General features: G+C 30.9%; 2 protein-coding genes across 3 annotated transcripts in view; both read left to right on the top strand.

The window, feature by feature from the left end:
* Nucleotides 1-20923, top strand: part of fra (frazzled) — a 227666-nt gene extending 206743 nt beyond the window's left edge. Inside the window, exons 2-9 of one of the 2 annotated variants that reach the window (XM_065511595.1) lie at nucleotides 7455-8627; nucleotides 11097-11853; nucleotides 14603-16447; nucleotides 16540-16646; nucleotides 16856-16996; nucleotides 17063-17246; nucleotides 18883-19064; nucleotides 20513-20923. In XM_065511595.1, the coding sequence (XP_065367667.1) occupies nucleotides 7455-8627; nucleotides 11097-11853; nucleotides 14603-16447; nucleotides 16540-16646; nucleotides 16856-16996; nucleotides 17063-17246; nucleotides 18883-19064; nucleotides 20513-20742 (4619 nt within the window). In that variant the 3' untranslated portion in view covers nucleotides 20743-20923. Of the gene's footprint in view, nucleotides 1-7454; nucleotides 8628-11096; nucleotides 11854-14602; nucleotides 16448-16521; nucleotides 16647-16855; nucleotides 16997-17062; nucleotides 17247-18882; nucleotides 19065-20512 lie in introns of both variants that reach the window. The other variant, XM_065511594.1, reaches the window with a different exon arrangement.
* LOC135962214 (uncharacterized) lies at nucleotides 17475-18152 on the top strand. The gene has a single exon (XM_065514020.1). It carries the CDS (start codon nucleotides 17601-17603, stop codon nucleotides 18078-18080), a length of 480 nt encoding a protein of 159 aa, XP_065370092.1. The 5' UTR covers nucleotides 17475-17600; the 3' UTR covers nucleotides 18081-18152.
* Nucleotides 20924-22280: the final 1357 nt, after the last annotated feature.

The following is a 22280-nucleotide window of genomic DNA, read 5'->3' as shown; positions in this document are numbered from 1 at the left end:
TTCATTATTTAAAGAATGACCGTAATTATTTTAGAGGTATCCAAATTTTTAGCCAATCGAATGATTCTGCCTTAGTGACCAAATTTTACAGTTGTGGCTACAATATTTTAGAAGGAGTAAAAAAGTTTGCTTGCTTCAACCGATATTCTTCTTTATCAACTGACTTTCTGTTGATGGAACCAAAAAATACTATGTGTGTAACCGAATCATTCGATAGGCAACAAATTCTAATAATCTGTTTTCTCTGTGTGTTTGTAACATTTGCATATCCCATCATTTAGGGTGACAACTAGTTACATAGCTAGTTACGTGACTAGTTATTTTAACACGTGCATGTCCTATGCATGGAGTCAATTGACCCTTTTGGATTAGCTGGACCAAAGTAGTCAACGCATTGGATTCACATACCGGTTACATATTGTTACGTTTTAACCTTTTCAAAACGTTGGTTTATTTCCTTTAAATAAACCGGAAACTTTTGATTGCAAATAAAAGCCGTTTAGTAGTTTAAAAATTGTAACAACTCTTTATTTATTTAAAATGTACAACAACCACAGAATTAAATAGTCACTCAATGTTTTTTTATACACGTTTATAAATTCGCAGAAATACAGACACACTTTATAATGTACACGAATTCACTTGAAAATACAGCACACTTTAAGGCACACAGTTGATGTTTATTCGAATAGCGTCTCTGATAAACGCACTCACGACTGCAACCTCTGCCACTATTTATAACACTGCCATCTGCACTCTAGATTGTTCTGTAACTTTCAAAGCTCGTATATTCTAGAGCTTTCGAATACACACGACATCTCTGGTGAACTTTCTACGATGTTCTTTAACTGTCAAAGCTCGTATATTCGAATTCGAATATACGAGTTGCAGCAAACATTCAGCGTTGCTATACCTAAGATCAATGATCAACTCAAAGCTTTTATTCAATGTTAATAATGCCCACAGATATGTTACAGTTTGAGAGGCACAGCTGTTTGAAAGCATTATGCAAATCAGCCGTTAAAATCGTTATATTTGAATTCAAGTACAATTTCGTAACAATATAGTCATTTTCCTAACTAGCTACCTAACTGGTTACTTTATCATAGATAGTCCAATAACCGATTGCTTGTAGACAAACCATCCTCTAACAACTCTCCAATAGATCAATTCGGGTGGGTAAAATAACTACTTTTTAAAGTGCTGTACAAAATAAACCGTTAAAGTGAATACACTCTAGGTTACTTAGAGACACTTAAGTGACAATTGACTTCATGGGATGTCAGTATACTTAAACAAAAAGAAAATAAACTGTATGAGAATTACAGTTAACTGTTTGTACGAATTACTCATAAAATTGTGCATAAAAAAATAAACGTTTAAATTGACTACACTCTAGATTACATAGAGACATTTAAGTGACAATTGTCTTCACTCTAGATTACATGGGATGTATAAAGTAACCAATTGATTTGTCTTTACACTACAAATCAACCAAAATACATCAATTGCAAATATCCAAGTACTCAGATATTAGTGACAATTACTGTCTATATTGACTACTTGCTTGACTATTGGGATGTCATATAGAATATGTCAATAATTTTAATATATTTCAAATTATCATGTTACAATTAATTAAATTAATATATGATTTTCTTACATTGACATCTCATTTTGTTTTCATTAAACGTTCAATGTTTCAAATTCAATTATAAATTTAAATTTTTTAATTAACTAATATGTCATAAATAACAAAATGTTGAAGTAAATGAACATACATATGTAAAGCTAAACCCTTATTAGAAATATGCATAGAAAGTTCAATAAACCTTTATTTGTGGTTGTCAATTTTAATAATTTGTAACATGAAACTCTGATGTCAATAAAATCATATCTATACATGAATTATAATGCATCTTCCCCCATTTAATTTGTGGAAATTTAATCATGTATATCTTTCTAATAGCAAACATGCGGGTGTTGAAACTGAAAATTAACAAGAATTTAGTTTTTCTCTAAAGCAATTTAAGATTTATTTAACTAAAAATTTAATAAATTAAATTTCAATTAGAATTTAGTACGAGTATGTTGCAATAATATTATTTTTGCTTTGTTTTATTTAGTTCTTATCTCTGGTTGTGAGACTAAAAGTATTTTTTTTTCCTTTTTAACTGTTTTATTAAAAATGCCATGAAAACTAATTTTCTTTTATTCTTAACTTAGAATTCATTCTCCAGTCTAAGTGTAGTTATAATGGAATAATGCAAAAATGAGATAAAAACTTTATTTTTAGTTTTTTCGTTATAAAAAAAAACAAAAGCAAAAATAAGAAAAGTACCCAGCAGTTCTAGGAGACTTTCGCGAACTAGTGATTTTACCCATCCTTTAGGTTGACAACTGGTAACATAACTAGCTACATGACTAGTTACTTTAACACTTGTATGTCCTAAGCAGGGGGTCAATTGACCCTTTTGGAATACAATGCTACTGTCTGATAGTTGGTCCAAAGTAAACAACGCATTGGATTCTCATAGCAGCTACAGAACTAGTTATTTTAACATCTACAGGTGCTAATTGACATCAAATAGTCAGTTAAAAAAATATCTCATAAACAGTCCAATGACCGATTGGACAACTCTCCAATAGATTACTTCTGGTGGGTAAAATAACTACTTTTTAAAGTGCAGTACAAAATAAACCGTTAAAGTGACTACACTCTAGATTACTTGGAGACACTTTAGTGACAATTGTCTTCTCGATAAATTACCAGGGATGTATAAAGTATCCAATTGACTTCTCTCAGCAATTCTAACAGCACATACTTGTTAAATGACCCAAATCATTATTATATATGTAGCCAAGTGATCAGACATGTTTGACTATTACTGTCTATAAGGGATACATTGACTACTTGCTTAACTGCTGGGTGCTGGATAATTATTCATACTCATATACAAACATACTTATTATATATGTACCCACACTGACTTTATGTCATAGATAAATGTCCTTAACGCCTAAAAGCAGACATGCGTTTTTTTTACAACAAAGATAAAACTACTATATTATAATTTTAATTTACAAAACATGACAAATGTCAATAGACAGAGTGGTAGACTAATTTTACACTAAAAAGTAGAATTATTTCAATGCAAAAATTCCATAACACAGAACTATTTCATGGTTGATTCTATTTCAAACACTATTGTCCACTATTTACAGCCTACATTGAGGGAAAATCGACGTTGCAAAATCGACAACAATTGTTGTCATTTTGACACCATACGCTGTCACTTTTTCAACATCCTACGTTTACAATTTGTAAACAAATGGTTATGAAGAGACAAGACAACACATTGTTTTCAAATTGAACACCGTAAATATCAAGCGAGCTGCTATTCAGATGAATAGTGATTATCTTTCTGAACGTGTACTTTAGACAGCGTAGAGTTCAATTCGGGCGATTTTGAGTAGTTTAAAATTACCAAACTGATTTTAAACATTTAAAACTCCCAAATTTCCTAAATATATTTTCATGAATAAAATTGTGTTATGTCTTTGCTAGATGTAAATTATTAAGAAAAATGTATATCACTTTCTTCATAACCCCTCCACTTAATACTTATACCTACACCTCTGCCTATAGTTAATTTTACTTTTCCGTTAAACTTGGCATTAACTTTAATTAAAACTCTAACTCCATATTGTTTTTAACATGTCTCTTATACTCGTTATTGTTGTTTTTGAACTATTACTAATGAGGTGTAAAAATTTCTTAACTAGTTTCCTGCCTGTTTGCCATTTAAAACAGTTCGTTCTTTTTTTTTAATGTCATTTCCAGTCTTTTGTTTGCCGTTGTCTTAGTCAGTCACCACTTTCAGTTTGAATGCGTTAATTGTATTTTTATTTTTTTTAATTTTATCTCTTAGAACTGTGTTTGCTTGTTTTGTATCTAATGTTTTATTTGTAGCTATTATAGAATTCTGCATATCTGTTAGAAATACATAACATTTTAATTATATTTCTAACACTATGCTGTAGTTATATTAAAAAGGGTTAGGCAAAAAGATATTAGATTTTAAACAAGCCAAATTAGTGATTTGCAAGTAGTGCTATTTATAACATTATCTGGATATCTGGGAACTAATTTATGCATTAGTATACTAGCGAATACTTATTCGAACGTGCTAGTTTTTAATATAGCGATTCCCTTATTCGATATTGAATAAAAGATACAGATATTTCTGAAAATCAGATTTCACAATCATAAAATTTTTTAAATTTAAAATTTTTTTTTTTTAATTTAAAAAAAAATTTGTTTTTTCAATTTTTTTTTTGGTGAAAAAAAATTCAGGTTAAAATTTGTTTCCGATTTTGACTCATTGTAGGTCCAACTTTCTATGGTCTTATATACGTCGTTGCAAAGGTCTTTGAAATATCTCTCATTAGATATCCATATTGTCTATATTAATGACTTAGTAATCCAGATATAGGTCAAAAATCGAGGTTGTTCTGGTTTTTTCCTCATATCTCAGCCATTTGTGTACCGATTTTGCTGATTTTAAATAGGAAACTTCTCGAAATCATGTCTGACAGAATTATTGAAGATTTCGATCCCGAAGATATCTGGGGTCTTCAGAAAATTGATTTCAACAGAGAGACGGACAGACAGACATATCTTAATCGACTCCGCTATCTATAAGGATCCAGAATATATATACTTTATAGGATCGGAAAATTATATTGTGGAAATTACAAACGGATTGACAAACTTATCACGAAGGTGAAGGGTATAAAAAACAGGGAAATAAATCTGTAACTTCTAAATGGTTGGTCCGATTTTAAGGAAATTTGACATGCGAAGAGAGGAGGTATTGTCGAGTTAAAGTTTTGAATTAGGACCACATGGGCCCACCAAGGGCGCGGGCAGGGCTTCCCAAAGTAAGACAACTCGGGTATGTTAAATATTTAATACAATACTATTTCTTCGTTTGCTCCGATTTAAAGAAATAATACATATATAGAATCTCCTCGCCGAGCACTACAAAAAAAACCTTGTCGTAGTTATCAATAAACACTTTTAGCTTAGGAGATATTCGGATTTGAAAATTAAATTTTCAACATTTTTACCCAGCCTACTCCAGTTTTTTGATAACAGCGGTTCCAAATATTTCTCGATTTTATTCTATTTTTCTTTTATTGGACTAAAAACAAACGTATATGTCAAAGAAAAAAAGAATTGTTTAAAAATCATTACTGAGTCCAAAGTTATATGCTTTTGAATTTGAAAATAAAAAAAGTAATTTTTCGCTAGTTTTTTGGGAAAAAAGAACTTTTATCTTTTTATAATTTATCTAAAAAATTTCTTAGAAGATGTATAAAAAATTTATACTTTTTGAAAAGCCAACTTTACATCAAATATCTTAAATGAAAAACAATTTGAAAATTGTCTATACCGAGGGAACCACGTCCATCCAAAATACGCCTATTTTTTATATAAAATTCAAATTTATGGCAAAAATTCTAAAATCGCATAGTCGGTATTAAAATATAGTAATCCATTTTAGATGGCCCAATATGTTCTTAATTATTTTGTAAAAAGGCTTCGATCTCCCCACCCCTAGTATGGATAATATAGACAAAAAACTAAAAAATCCTAATTTTGGGATTTGTCAAGACTTTTGTTAAAATGATTAGCTTTCAAAAAAATTTATACAAACTTGTATCATAATTATTTTTAATGCCAATCGCCATGGTGGTTAATAAACTAACCACCCCGTTCCATAAAACCTTGGAATGGGGAGTTTTTTTTTATTTTTCGTAGATACGATCTAGCACCTCGCTAAGACAATATCCATTTCTCCATCAAGAGTCTCATGAAAGAACAATTAGCTTTAATAAGTTATAACATTTGAATACTTATTGGAAGGCAACTGTTTACCACTGAAGTCATAATCAGTTTTTAAAATTTATCAAACAAATTTTTTATGGAAATTGCAAAAAGGCCTTTCATTTTTATTATCTCAAAAATATACACTACATATTTATACACCCTTTATTTATAGTTATCTTCAACATGGTAAACATAATTATTATTGTGGCCACTAAGGATTCGTTAATGTCTTTACATGTGTACATATTTTGTCATCAAATATTCATGAAACTATCTATTAAATGATGTCATACAGACAACAATATGTCACAATTAAACTTAAAACATTTATGCAAAATGAATTTTAGAACAAAATTTTACATCTTTAAAGTCTTTAACTAGATAGCCCTTGCATCATTATCAGAGACTGGTCAATAAAAGAAAATCACACTTGAGCCTATAAAGTAAGAAACCCATTTGTTTGACCATAAACCACACAATGTAGAAGATTAAATTTTTACAACTTGAACAAATATTAGAGGCAAAGTTTTGCAATGTTTGGGATGTTTGCTAACAAATATAACATTTTCTTTTATGTTTCAATTTTAATTTGACCATAATATTTTTATGACTTTATATGCTATAGGCAAGAGGGAAATACTTAAGTTTCTAATGGAGTTGGAAACATCTATTTGTGTACTCTTCACCATTAATGATAGGTTTGTCATTTCGTTTGTAATTTCTACAATTTTCATTTGTGTCTACATAAAGTATATATTCTAGATTCCTATATATATTGGATTGGAGTAAAATGAACTATCCGAAGACCCCAAATAATTTCGAACATAAATGATTAAATTCTGGGGGCACAGATCTGTCACAAAATCAACAAAATCGATCAATAGATAAATAATTGTTTTTGTCTTAAGTATTCAAAATAATCAACAGAATATTTTTAAAATCGAATTAAATAAATCCAAGTGTATTTAAAGAAATTGTTCTACTAAGTTTAGGGAATAGAGAAATTTACATAGAGCGGAAACTTTGTTGTCAAAGACCTAACTCAGTTGTCAAAAACTTGAGTGGTGAAAACGAAAACAACACTCATATGTGTAATTATTTTGAGTAATTTTTTGTTTGATTTTTTCTAGTTTCCGCTCTATGTGTATTAATATTTAGGGTATTTAAACTTCGACCTATTCGTATCCTAATATCTTCTTTATATATTGGTTTAGCACAGACGACACTAGCCTGTATTGGTATGTCTATAACAAAATCAATTCATGTGTGTGGCAATTAATTAAAAACCAATCGATTTCAAAATAAATTTTTTTATTATAATGGTCTATAAACTGTTAAATGCAGTAAAACACTATTGATTTAAAGCATAATAAACAAGATAAAATACTTCTTAATTAAGAAAAGATTTAGTTTGCAGAATTGTGTTATTTAGTATTGAGTCACATTGTTCTCAATTTGGTATATTTAGATAAATAGATAAAACTTAAATTAAAGAAAAAAATTGTTATAAAGTTAAAAACTTCTTCTAATATTTTATTTTTTTACTTTTTCATTGCAGCTCTTACCTTTACCACAGAACCACAGGATGTTGTGGTGCCCGAAGGCCATTCGGTTTTGCTGCAATGTGCTGGCACAGCTGTTATTGGCAAGAATCAGAAAGTAGCGCCCAATATCAGATGGCGTGGTCCGGATGGCCAAGACTTGGGTATTGTAGGCGATACATTTCGTAATCAACTTAAAAACGGTTCACTATACATCAGTTCAGTGGAAGAAAATCGTGGCTTGACGGGTTCCTATCAATGTCTTTTATACGTCGATGGCATTGGCACCATTGTCAGTCGCTCAGCCATAGTATCCATAGCTCGGCTGCCAGATTTAAATCAAGATTTCATTGAAACCTACCTACTGCCTGGACAAACGGCCTATTTTCGTTGCATGATTGGTCAATTGCAACAGGGCATGAAACATATTGTACAGTGGTTCAAGGATGATATGCCAATGCAATTGGATAAATTGCGCATGGTTATTTTGCCAAATGGTGCTTTAGAAATTGATGAAGTCAATTTCAATGATCGTGGTGTCTACTATTGCAATGTTACCTCGGGCTCCATTTCCCGTTTAAGTAGTAAAACTAATTTAAATATTAAAAAAGTACCCGAAACCGGTGAAAGTCCCACAGCACCGGCTTTTTTGGTGGGTCCCTCACCACAAACCGTCAAAGAAGGCGATGTGGTGACACTGGATTGTGTGGCCAATGGTGTGCCCAAACCTCAAATTAAATGGCTGCGTAATGGTGAAGAATTGGATTTAAGTGATCTCGATTCGAGATTTTCCATAATTGGTACGGGTTCTTTGCAAATATCATCAGCCGAAGATATAGATTCGGGCAATTATCAGTGTCGTGCCTCAAACACCGTCGATTCTTTGGATGCTCAAGCAACGGTGCAAGTTCAGGTACCTCCCAAATTCATACAAAGTCCTAAGGATAAAGCAGCCTTTGAAAAAGAGGAATTGGAACTGGAATGTGCGATTAGAGGCAAGCCAAAACCCATTATTAAATGGCTGAAAAATGGTGACTTCATAACGCCCAATGACTACATGCAGTTGGTGGGTGGTCATAATTTACGCATAATGGGCTTATTGCAATCCGATGCCGGCATGTTTCAATGTGTGGGCACCAATCCGGCTGGCAGTGTTCAGGCAGCGGCTCGACTAAAAATTGTGCAACCAGGTGAGTTTTATTTTATTTAGATTAAAATTGTATCTACATGTAGAGGACGCTTTGTTGAGACCTAATAAAGAAAAGCTTTTTGTAACATATATACTTATAAATCTGTAGGATCCTTTAAAAATTATAAAGCTTCAAGACATATTTGTAAATATTGAAATGTCTCCCTTATTCTTTTAAAACACCATGCTTTAAAGGCCTTTAAACCCTTTGAGCTTTTGCCGTCCTTGAACCCAAATAAACAAATTTTAATTTTAAATATTTCCTGTTCTTTTTTTGCAAAATCCTTGAACAGTTTAATTATTTTAAATCTTAATTTATTAAATTGTTTTTGTTTCAATTCTAAAAATACTTTTGGTAGAGAAATTTTAGAAAAATCGAAATTTTCTTCTAAAATCTTCTTAGAATTTACTTGATTTTGTTAAAACTTTGATTTTTATTTAAGCTTGTTTCGTTCTGAATAGCTTTCCGAAGCTTTTATTTGAAGCTTCATATAATTTACTTAATTTGTTTAAAACTTTGAATTTTATTTAAGCTTGTTTAGTTCTGAGTAGTTTTCCGAAGCTTTTATTTGAAGCTTTTTATAATTTATTTTATTTTGTTAGAACTTTTATTTAAGCTTGTTTCGTTCTGACTAGCTTTCCGAAGCTTTAATTAGATTTTGAAAATTTTAGTTATATTTATTTCCTTTAAGCTTAAAATTCTTAATATTTGGCTAAAAGCTTTTGATGTTTTTGTAATATTTGTATTTAAACTTATCTATATATAGTAAGAGTAACCAATTAAAAGTTTTTTTATTTATTAAGTTCAAAATATTTTTTTGGTTTAAAAAAAGTTATATTCTCAGGAAAATTTTCAGAACTTGTTCTAACATAACTAGTTCTAGAACGAGTGTAATCATAACCACTTGAGATCCCATCAAATAAAGAGCATTACCTTAGCGTAATGGATATTTGGCTTTGATGTCGATTCGGCTGGTTGGCCTGGCTTCACAAACGATCTCTTACTCTTCGAGTTACCGTAATGGATCCAATTACATGTAATGATTTGGTGCAAAACTGATTTTCTTTTATAGCGTTCAAGCATAATTTCGGACATGCAAAATCGTCCTCCAATGTCTCTCGGCTTCAATTCGTATGGTACCCAAATTTCCTTGCTTTTGGATGAATCTTGCTGCTCGCAAACGTTGTGAAATTGCTGCTTGTGTAGCTAGTCTTGCCGACTTTGACAACAATCTTCATGGAGTAACGCCTCCAATTCTTGGTCTTCATTCATTCAGCAATCGGAGAGCTTCAGCGGCATTTTTTTTTTAATTAAAGAAGTAAAGCAAAAATTCTCGCTATGACGCATTGCTGGCACAAAATTCGACATTTTCGAAGCAAAAAAACTAATATTTTTCGCGAATCTTAATCGGGATTCAATATGTCACATGAAATATGTTCACTTTTCCCATTTTTCGTTCATCAACTTTGTTCACGTGAAAAAATTCCTCAACATGCTATTTTGTAAACAATAAACATTTGTTACGAACAAAATCAACTATTGTGAATGAAAAGTTCATGGGAATACCACGATAGCAATTTTCCCTTCGAGGGAAATGGATATTTCATGGCAACATAAATTTCACATGTTTTGCCGATAGTGGTGAATGAAATTCAATTTTATACTAACATTATTCTCTTTTATGCCGCTGAATAAATTCAAATATATTCGTTAACCATAGAAACAATCAAAATTACTCATCTGCTTCTGGAAACTAGTTCCTAGCTTGATAATTTCAAAGAAAAATCACTGACGAAAGAACTAGTTCTAAAACTATTCCTCTGAAATTGTTTTTGCTTCATAATTCTTCTCTAAAACTAGTTCCGAGGTTGACAATTTCAAACTAAAATCATTGATTAAGAACTGATTCCCGAACCGTTCTAAATAACATGTACTAACTCCGCAACTCTTCTTTAGTACCAGTTCGGGAGGTGATAATTCAATATGAATATTAAAATAAGTTCATATTCATTATCAACTTTTAAATTTATTAAGGTTTATAAAACACATTTTTTATGAAAATTTTGTTTATATACACTTGATAATTAATGATGGATATGAGGCTTAATATTTAAACCTTTAAAATGTTTGTCTCTTATAAACTATACATATTTGTTTGCTATTCTTAAAAAGATATATGTATAGAAATTTTAGAAATAAATAGCAAGTAAATAAATGTCGTATATTTATATGTATTTATTTTATTTTAAAATTAAATTATTTTTTTTTATTTTAGTTCTAAAACTACAATTTTAATTTAATTATTTGTAATATTAATTTACATTATTTTTTTGTTATTTTTTCTTTTTTTTATTTTCTTACACTTCTTTCATTTTTTACTCAATCACTCTACACCTATCCCAACTTTTCCTCTTTATTTCCCCCCTCATTATTCACCCATCCACATACATCCATCTCCAATACCCCAAGGCAAATTGAAAAACTCTCGTAAATCCCAATCACAAACTACAAAATCCCTTTACTTAGATCATTTACCGCCGAATATGAAAAAGCGTAAAAATAAATTCAATTCCGGCGAAGTACGCTTCAAGTCTGGTGATTCCATGGAATCCACACGTATCATATCAAAAAGTGCCTTAGATAGTTTATTATCCCAGAAGGGTAATAAAAAACTATCAAAATTACCCGAACAACCTTTAAATGATCGCCATTATGGTGATTTGATACCATTTACCGATGAACAAGATGATATAGACATATCACGCGAATTACCAACCAGTATACACGAATACGACAAGACCAATACGAACAATGACGAAGACGATGATGATGATAATGATGACTATGATGATCCGTCAGCAAATGAGGAATATATTAAGGCCTATAAACATGGTGATGACCCAAATAAGATTTTAAATTACTGGACGAATAGGAAAAAAATTAATCCTTCTTCTACTTTAACCACCAATTTACCACAACAACAACAAACCTCCTCCCATTCATCTGCAGTTTTAGATATAGGCGAAAATGGCGGTGCTCATGCAGCAGTTGGCTCATCTGGCCTCTTGGGTTCCGGTCTGCTGAATCGTTTGCCCGGGCCACCCCGAGATCTGGTAGCACAAATTGTTAAGCCACGTTTTGTAACGCTCAGTTGGATGGAACCAATCAAAAATCCTGTGGAAGTGGTCTCCTATACGGTCTTTTATAAAATGAATAATAGTGAAAGGTAAGTTATTAAATATAATATTTTACAATTTATCTTTTTTTTAATTTGGTTAAGAAGAAACATTTTAGTTTTCCTTTACATCTTTTATAAGATGACTAATAATTTTATTTAATCTTCCGGTTCTTTGTTTAACAAATAAAAATCTTGATTCATTGCCAATAACCTTCACAAAGGGTACCAGTGAAATAGTAGTTATTGTCATTTTTATTTATATTTTATACAATTCTGTAATTTTCCTTTTTATGTCCTTTTGTGTAGCAAGTTTAAAATTGTTGGTCATGATATTTTATGGGTGGGTTTGTAAATATTTCCCTAGCGTTGGAGGAATAATATATTTTGATGTAAAGTCATCTTTATAAACACCTTAACGATGATTAAAAATTCAGATTATTCGACTTGAATCATTATAATATTCATACTATATACCAATAGTCGGAGTTGAAGCCTCGTAAAAACATTCACATTGTTCCCATGAAATATCCATTTCCCTCGAAGGGGAAATTGCTATCGTGATATTACCATGAACTTTTCATTCACAATAGTTAATTTTGTTCGTAACAGCTGTTTATTGTTTACAAAATTTCATCTAAAAATTTCACAACAAGGGGAATTTTTTCACGTAAACAAAGTTGATGAACGAAAAATGGAAAAGGGAAAATATTTCATGTGAAATATTTTTTTTTTTTAGAATTTTAAATTTGGTTGGCGGAGTTGAAAAACTCTCAAATTGCCAGGTTATCCCACGTTGATTTTAGTTCCCAGTCGACCTATATCTTCATATAGGAAGCTGGAACTTTAAATCATTTATTAAAAAGTTAGGTTATGAAAACCAAAAACGATTGCATGTGGACAATGCAAACTTCGAGAAACTGTAACGCAGTACAGTTAGACGACGCCAAACATTATCCAATGCGAGAGTGAGCCGCAAAACTCTCGAAGGCAGCGAAAAAGGGACGGCCTGATTGCCCTTAAGCGATAATGACAATGACGCGCGAGCTCTTTCTCCACCCAGAGCTGAATTACGACTGCATGTGAAATATTGATTCGCGATGTGTTAAACGATGGTCATATATACCAGAGCTGTAAATGAATTATTCCTTTTTGATTTAATTCTTTACGAATTAGATAAATTTTGTATTAATTATTTTAACAACAAAAAAGAATAGAATTTAAATCAATTCAAACGAATTAGGCAGACATGAATTTTAATTCAATTCATTTCCAATTCAAATGAATTTGTAAAAAGGAGTTGCAATTCGTTTCCAATTCAAATGAATCAGAAAAATGAATTGCAATTCGTTTCAATCAATTAAAATTTCAATGAATTTAATTCAAAAGAGTTGGAAATGAATTGCTAATTCTTTTTTCTAATTAATTTGAATTAATTCAAAATAATTAGAAGGGAATTGCAATTCATTCTACAAATTCATTTGAATTGGAAACAAATTGCAATTCATTTGACAAATTCATTTGAGTTGGAAATGAATTGGAAATATTTTTTACCAAATTCATTTGAATTGACTTAAATTTCATTTAAGAATAAATTCAAAATTTGCTAATTCAGTACATGAATATTTCGCGAATTAATTCAAAAATAAATTATTCATTTACAGCTCTGATATATACAAATTAAAACTTTTAAAAATATTTAAAAAATGTTAACTCCATTTTCTCTGGAGATATTGATATCAATGGCTATTTATCGTTTATGTACAATATTTATATTTTTTCCAACATTCTCTAAAATTATATTAAGGTACTTAAAATTCGTCTTCAGCTCTTTGTTAAGGACATTCTTCATTCCTTTTGTATTTTCTCTTCATCTCTATTTTATGATAGACAAATTTATGTTATTTGATTTTCATTGTTGGAGGGTGGCGATATTCAGCAAAGTACAAATATTATTTGCTTATTTGTTGGTTGCTTTGTTGGGGTACATTTAAAAAAATATATATGATTTTTTATTCCTCTTTGTGTAAGAACACTTTTTATTCATTCTTCTGAGAAAAATACAATGATTTACAACATTTAAATTCTTTTATTTGTTCTATGCCAAATTCCTATTGTACTTATTTGAACAATTGCGCGAGACCTTCTTTAATGACATCCATGCAAATACGCTTAAAAACTTAATTTTCTACATAAGAATATGGAAAAAATATTTCTGCTTTGGTATGAAATAAATAGAAATGTCCTTTGACAAGACATTTAAAGCCTGTGGCAAAAATGTTGTCAAATAGATAACACAATGTTTTGCGACACAAATTCAGTAGTTTGGGAATTTCTTAAACTAGAAATTGATATTGAAGAACGCTTTTTTCACAGATTATTACAGATACGCACGTTTTACAGCCACTTTTCAATGGTTGTGGTCTTCCCAAATCACAACCACTTTTCATTTTCTTTAATTCCCTTAAAGGCATTGTTTTCACATAGATTTTTGACTAATCAAAAACCTTAGATTTTTGACAACTGAGTTAGGTCTTTGACAGGAGAGTTTCTGATCTAAGTGAATTTATCTATGCTTAAAAGCATAGGGTAACATAGAGACGAGACGTCATTGTCAGAAATCTGTTGTCAAAAACCTAACTCTTGCAACAACAGAATACATGCTAATAATTTTTATAAACCTTTAATTAATTTAAAAATTTATTATGGGAGTTAGTTTTTATTTGTACTTTATGCTTTATTTATTGCAAACGATTTAAATAAAACATTCTTTATCTTCTTTCATTTTCCCTAACAACAGAGAACTGAAACTCGTTACCAAATCTCATGATGATCAACAAGTGAATATACAAAATCTTTTGCCCGGTCGCACATACCAATTTCGCGTTGTGGCCAATACCAATTTCGGGCCCGGAGATTCGTCTGAGCCTCTAGAAGTAGTCACGCAACCAGAAGAAAATATCGCGGGACCACCACGCAACGTCGACGGTTATGCCCGCAATCACAAAGAAATCTATGTTAAGTGGGAAGAACCCTTCGTAACAAATGGTGAAATCTTAAAATATCGTTTATATTATGCTGAAGGGGATACTGGCGCTGAAATGTATTATGATAGCACCGTTTTAGATGCTGTCTTAACCGAACTAAGGCCCTTTACCGAGTACACTATAACTGTAGTACCGTTTAATAAAAATGGCATGGGAGATCCTTCGAACGAAATAAAAGTAAAGACATTTTCATCGACACCCTCGGAACCACCAAACAATGTTACTTTGGAGGTAACAAGTTCCACATCAATTACCATACACTGGGAACCACCATCCGAAGAGGAACGTAACGGCCAGATAACTGGCTATAAGATAAGATATCGTAAACTGAAAGATGCTCCGCAAGTTAAAAGTACACCAGCCAATATACGTTATTACGAATTGAATGGTTTGGATCGTAATTCAGAATATCAAGTTAAAATAGCTGCTATGACTGTTAATGGCTCGGGTCCGTTTACCGAATGGTATCGTGTTATGACTTTGGAAAATGATTTAGACGAGACTCAGGTGCCTGGCAAACCGGTGTGGATGGGTATACACCCGGGTGCTGATACGATAGCTTTACATTGGGGACCTCCTCAGCAGCATGAAATTAAGATACGTAGTTATGTTTTAGGCTGGGGTCGTGGTATACCCGATGAAAATGCTGTAGAGGTCAAGGAATCGGAAAGGTATTTTATTTTGAAAGATTTGGAACCCAACACCGAATACGTGGTGTCTTTAAGAGCACGTAATATGCAAGGTGATGGACCTCCTATTTATGACAATATTAAAACAAGAGATGAAGATCCCATAGACATACCCACACCTTTAGAAGTTCCGGTGGGCCTAAGAGCCATTACAATGTCTAGTTCTTCGATTGTTGTTTATTGGATTGATACCACGCTGAGCAAAAATCAACATGTTATTGATAATCGTCACTATATTGTACGCTTTGGCATATCACCCTCTACTCGGTATCGCTATCACAATACCACGGATTTAAATACCATGATAACTGATTTACGGCCTAATACCCAATACGAATTTTCTGTGAAAGTGGTTAAAGGTCGCCGTGAATCTGCCTGGTCTATGGCCGTTTTAAATACCACTTATCAAAATATACCCATTACCCCGCCCAGAGAGTTAAATGTCCAGCCAGATGAACAGAATCCTCAAAATGTTATACTCCACTGGATGCCGCCCAAACACACCGTTTACCCCATATCGGGTTATAATATTTACTACACCACTGATACCACAAAACGTGACCGCGACTGGACTATACAAACATTCAGTGGCGATGAAACTTCATTTATTCTGCCCAATCTCAAACCACATACCACCTACTACTTTAAAGTGCAAGCGAGAACACAAAAAATTGCCAGCGCCTCCGGAGGTGGCGCCAACACAGCTCCATTCTCAGCCTTAGTGGCCTACACAACGGGAGCTGCTGTTATTGAACAGCCAGCTACCGCTATTGGCAAAGGCATTAATAATGAAATGATTTTATACATGATAATATTCGGTTTTGCTTTGGTGCTGTTCATAGTGGTGGCTGTTATTGTTATAATGTGTCGTCGTAAACCCCAATCAACACCGGAGCATACTAAGAAAAGGTAAGTTGGATATAATTTACTTAGTAGTTGTTGTAAAAAACTATCAAAAACAAACAAATGCTCTCATTGTTTAGTCTCCCATCTTCGAACAGCTATCAGAAGAATAATGTGGGCGTACCAAAACCACCAGATCTATGGATACATCATGATCAAATGGAATTAAAGAATATTGATAAGAATATGCATGGTACAACACCAGGTAAGGGGTCGTTTTAGAATATTTTTAAATTATTATTAAAGTTGTCTTTTCATTATCTTCATCTGAGTTGTATAACCTGATTCTCAGATCTATTGTATACCTAAATTACATAGTTATGACTTCCAACTATTCTTTAACATTTACCACAACTAATTATTATTTTGATTAACGCATTCTGAACTAATTTAATTTTCAAATTTATTTTAAAGCCGGCTGTAGTGATGGTGCTTCCAGTAGTGGTGCCTTAACTTTACCCCGTTCGGTGGGTCATGAGTACGATGTCGAAACTCCAGTACCTAATCACATCACAAATTCATTGGACAAACGCTCCTACGTGCCAGGTTATATGAGTAAGTATTTATATTAAGTTTATATTAAATTTCTTATGTATATTAAATATATTTTCTTTTTTTTAGCTACTTCTTTAAATTCTACAATGGAACGACCACAATATCCACGAACACAATATAATATATCTGCAAATCGATCTCATATGAATGTCGATACGGGACTGTCTCAACAGAGTCTGTCACAGCCACAAAACAATTCATTAGCACAAACGCCTGAACATCCATATGGGGGATACGATGCAAATTTCTGGTAAGTGTAAAATTTCTCATAATAAATTTATTTTTAAACCTGATTTTTATCATGATAAACGTCAAAATGGATGTCAAGATATAAAAATTATCAGGTATAGTCTCCATTTGTTATTATTATTGATACGTCATGACAAAATTCGTCAGGGGGTAACAAGACGAAAATATAGGTATTAAAAAAGCTGGGTAACTCTTAAAAAAATCAACCCCACAAATTCTACGAATTTTCTATTTGATTTGAAAGACACAAAAATTATTTATTTCACATTTTTTAAGTAATCAAATTTTCTTTAATTTAAAATATATTTTGTTAAAAGAAACAAATTTTTGATATAAATTTTGGATATAAAATATAATGACTACAATTTGGCATAAAATTTGTGAAGTATTCACCGATTTAGTGAAACCTACCAGACGCAAAACACGAGTTACCTTTAGTCCCAGCACATTACATCGTGAACTGGAGCGTCGCACAAAATTATCAGCAACTAATAATCCATTTTTCAACTTTTTGGCTGAATTACGTTTAAAGTCACAGGATAACGAATTCATGAATCGTTCCTTAAATCAAAGAGATATGGTAAGGATTACAAAAACTGCTGGTCATCTGTGGCAGACTATGAGCGAAGAGGAAAAACAACCATATCGTAAAATGGCTGTGGAACAAAGAAAACTAAAACGTCTCAAGCGTAAACGACGTTCGCCATGGTTTAGCGATAAAAGAAGACGTCGTAAAAGGCGCAAAAGTCAAACCCACATACCGCCACAAGTACCGGAATTAATTGGCGATGGCCCTTCAGTTTTTGGGGACACAAATCAATATAAAATAAATTAAGTTGTGATAAGAATTTTTATTATAAATTTTAAAATTAAATTCAATGTTATCAAATAAAATTCTAAAAGCATTTTAAAACTACACAATTGTAGTTCAGAAATTTTCAATGGAATTTCAGATATTTCCAATTATATTTCAAAATTTTTTAATTCTAATTCAGAAACTTCCATTTGCATTTCAGAATTTTCCATTTGTATTTCAGAATATTCTAATAATACCAATGGAAATTTCTGAAATACAAACAGATATTTCTGAAAAACAATTTAAAAATTCTGAAATATAAATGGAAACTACTGAAATACAATTAGAAAATTCTGAAATACAATTGGAAATGGTTTAGTTGTTGTTGTAGCAGCAGTGATTGTTGACAGCCCTTGGCCGAGTGAACTCGGGTCATTCCGGTGGAAATGGTTTTGTTATGAATATGGCTTTCCCTGATTTATTCAAAATTTTGTATGCAATCCTACAGAATACTTATAGTCAACAATAACACTGCCATCTCTCTTGAGTATGAATTTGACAAAAGTGAATAATTTCCCATTAGGCGAAGCTATTCGATCGACTTATCAATTCGTCTTCAATTTATTGCAGCTTTTGATAAGCAACAAGATCCTAAATAAATAAATTGTAATATTTAGGTAGATGCTGCAACCTTAATTGGGGACATTGTTTAATATAAATATCCAATATCAGGAAGAAACTGAAACATACGATTAACATTTTACAAATTTTTTAGTTAAGCTGGTCTTATATAACAATTGAAAACAAATATAAAAATCATTTCTTTATTTTAACTTTTTAGTAATTCCACTTACGCTGGTACTGGGGCTGGACCTGGTTCTGCAGCTGGTGGTGGTGGGTCTGTAGCTGCTAGTAATGGCGGTGTTTCAACAATTGAAAGTACTAAACGAGGACATCCTTTAAAAAGTTTTAGTGTGCCAGGACCACCGCCCACAGGAGCTCAAACACCCATTAATAAACACAGTAAGTTTTTAACTATAAATTTTATAAACATATGTACATATAAACTAAATTTTCGACTAGGCATCGGACCTTTCCCGTTCCAAATTTGTTAAAACTTGGTACACAAGTTTTTTTATGGTCATACAAAATAGGAAGTTGCTAATAAAAAATTTAATTCGCTTTGGTTTGTCTTTTATCGAGGTTCAAAGTTCAAATTTTATATAAGAATGGTGTAAAATCGCTCAAATTTACATATTTTCATGCTTATTTACCTAAATTTCAATACAATTTTCGAAAAATCCGAATAATTGTACTGGAAAAAGGAATTTTTGGCTCGTTTTTCTTAATATTACAACTAATTTTTATGAAAAACAAGTAAGAGAGCTATATTCGGCACTGCCGAATCTTATATACCCTTCACCAAATTATACTTGAAAATAATAATTTTAAATATTTTTAGGTAAACAAAATTTAATTTTTTTTCCATAGTTGTTTTTTTCATTTTTTGGAAATTATTTTTTTTGAATTGTTTTTTAAGAAATTTTTTATAAAATTTTTTTTCGAATCTTTTTTAAATTTAAATTTTTTTTTTTGTTTTTGTTATTTCATAAAACTTTTGGTGAAAAAAAAAATTCGGGTTAAAAAATATTTTTTACGATTTTGACCCATTGTAAGTCCAACTTACTATGGTCTTATATACGTCATTGTAAAGGTCTTTGAAATATCTATCATTAGATATCCATATTGTCTATATTAATGACATAGTAATCCAGATATAGGTAAAAAATAGGTTAAAAATTGAGGTTGTCCTGGTTTTTTTCCTTATATCTCAGCCATTTGTGGACCGATTTTCTCGATTTTAAATAGCAATGGAGCCGGAAGAATTCCAGAGATATTGATGTATGAATCGTGAATGTAAGTTATTTGGGGGATTTTAACAGACGGACAGACAGACGGACATGGCTTAATCGAATCCGCTATCTATAAGGATTCATGAATGAAAAATGTAGAAATTACATTCTACACGAAGGTGAAGGGTATAATAAAATACTAAAATTAAGGACATGAATTACTAGTATCAAAAAAGTAATATCGAACCATATGGATATTTTGACGTTCTACAACCAATTTTAAATGGTTTTGGTCTGCAAAGCGAAAAAAATAAAATTATTAACAAGCAACGAGTGTGCGATATATTTGTACCTCTTTTCAAATCACAAAGCATTTTCACATTTTCTTTTGTTTATTTTCTATTGACATCTTACTGGGACCAGCTGATTCATATCTGTGTAATCGAACTTTTCTGATTTATTAAAATCAGAAACGTAAAGTTTCAAAAATTAGTTTTTCTGATTGTCATTTTCCGTTTCCTCCAAATTTCTAAAAATATTTTAAAGTTATACCCCTAATCTATGTTTTATTCAAACTAATATAATATGTATCATTATATTTTCACTTTCTCCCTTTAGCTCCTGCCGTTACAATACGTCCACAAAATCAATCACCCTACAAGAAACCATCATTCTCTGCCGCCACTCCCAATCGTCTGCAGGGTGGACCGTCAGTGGCTCATAGTACCGATGAAATACAAAGACTGGCACCGAGCACCTCTACGGAGGAACTCAATCAAGAAATGGCCAATTTAGAGGGTCTAATGAAGGATTTGAGTGCAATAACGGCCAATGAATTCGAATGTTAACATTAGCAGAAAACTATCAAATTACCATTATTTTTAACGAATAAAATCATAGCTGCCATAACGCCAACAACAACGACATTAACGATTAAAGCTAAAGAACTGCGAAGAATCAGCAATACGAACAAGAAAACAACGAAAACGGAAGACAACAAACAAAAGGATTTCAGTAAAACAAACGAAGGTAATAATACATTAACCACAAAGTTTTAATGATGCAGCGCCATATTTTTAGGAATTTCTTTTACATGTTTCCAGTTATTGAAACTATTTAAAACTAAAACATATTCTCATTTGAGTTCAATGGTTTACAAGATTATATTTGAGACCTTCATTTAAATTAATTTTTGTCTTTTGATATCCTTAAAAATTTCAATTAATTTATTTCATCTAGAACATATTTCATTGATTATATATTTAGATGATATATTTAAAATTCAGTTCTTGTCGTTGAGTTTTTTTTTCATATTTCTTTAAAATGTGTAATTTAATTTATTTCTTTGCCATATTTTTACAGAAAACCTAAATTTTCTAACATATTCATCAATTTTAATTTTAATCTTAAAAAAACTATGTGATTTTTTCACATAATTTTTAGTTCTTATGATTTCTGTTAAAAAAATCAAAATGATTTAAGAAAAGCAAATGTTGTAAATAGTAAATGTGTAATAAATAAATTAAAATATTTTATAATTAATATTAAAACTAAAAATAAAATCATAAAAAACAATGCAAAACAAACAAACAAACTTTAATTATAAAACAAACAAAATGAAGAAAAAAACACAACTTTTCTCTAGTATTTATTACTTTAACTATAAAACAAATATATTTATAATTCACAGTTCAGTAATTATGTTTACCGAAAGCTAAAAATTACAAGGATTAGTTTTTCAGAACAGACAAAATTTCCTTTGCAAATCAGTTTATTGTTACTGATAACTGTGAATTTATGAAAATAAAATGAAATTTAACTTTAAACTCATTAAAACATTACTACTTTTTAACTCTATATAAACACAAAAACAAATTATATTAAAATAAGCAATTTTTCCACTGCTAATCTTAAACAAAAAATCATGTAACAATATCAAGTGCATTTATAATTTTATATAATTTACAAATGAAATAGAAATTATTAAATATTTCAATTGCATTTTTAATTGATCAAATTTTTAAACCAATTCCGTTTTAATACAGTGAATTTTTTAGTTTTAATAAATTCTCCATTGTCATTCAAACTTTATTTTCTTGAATAATAAGTTTGCCACTAAACTCACATTTATGTGAACTTTTTGAGTGAAACTGTTGTGAAAAATGATTAAAATTTAATAATAATTTCTAAAATTCAGTTATTTAAAACAAATTCCTTAATGTTTCTTGTATGCTTAAGACGTTTTTCAGCCACTAGTCTATTGACATTATTTTCCATTTCTTTTTTTAATTCTGCTAAAAATCGAAGTTCTTATTGAATATTTTCTTAAATCGTGTTTTAACGATTGAAGTATAAATTTCAGAGAATATTTAAAAACCAAAATGTG

The sequence above is a fragment of the Calliphora vicina genome, chromosome 5 (assembly GCF_958450345.1).
Source record: "Calliphora vicina chromosome 5, idCalVici1.1, whole genome shotgun sequence".
Taxonomy (NCBI): Eukaryota; Metazoa; Arthropoda; class Insecta; order Diptera; family Calliphoridae; genus Calliphora; species Calliphora vicina.
This window is presented reverse-complemented; position numbering and strand designations above follow the sequence as displayed.

What these genes read in the sequence shown, in the direction of transcription:
- LOC135962214 (XM_065514020.1), top strand. Translation starts at nt 17,601, where the DNA reads ATGACTACAATTTGGCATAAAATTTGTGAAGTATTCACCGATTTAGTG.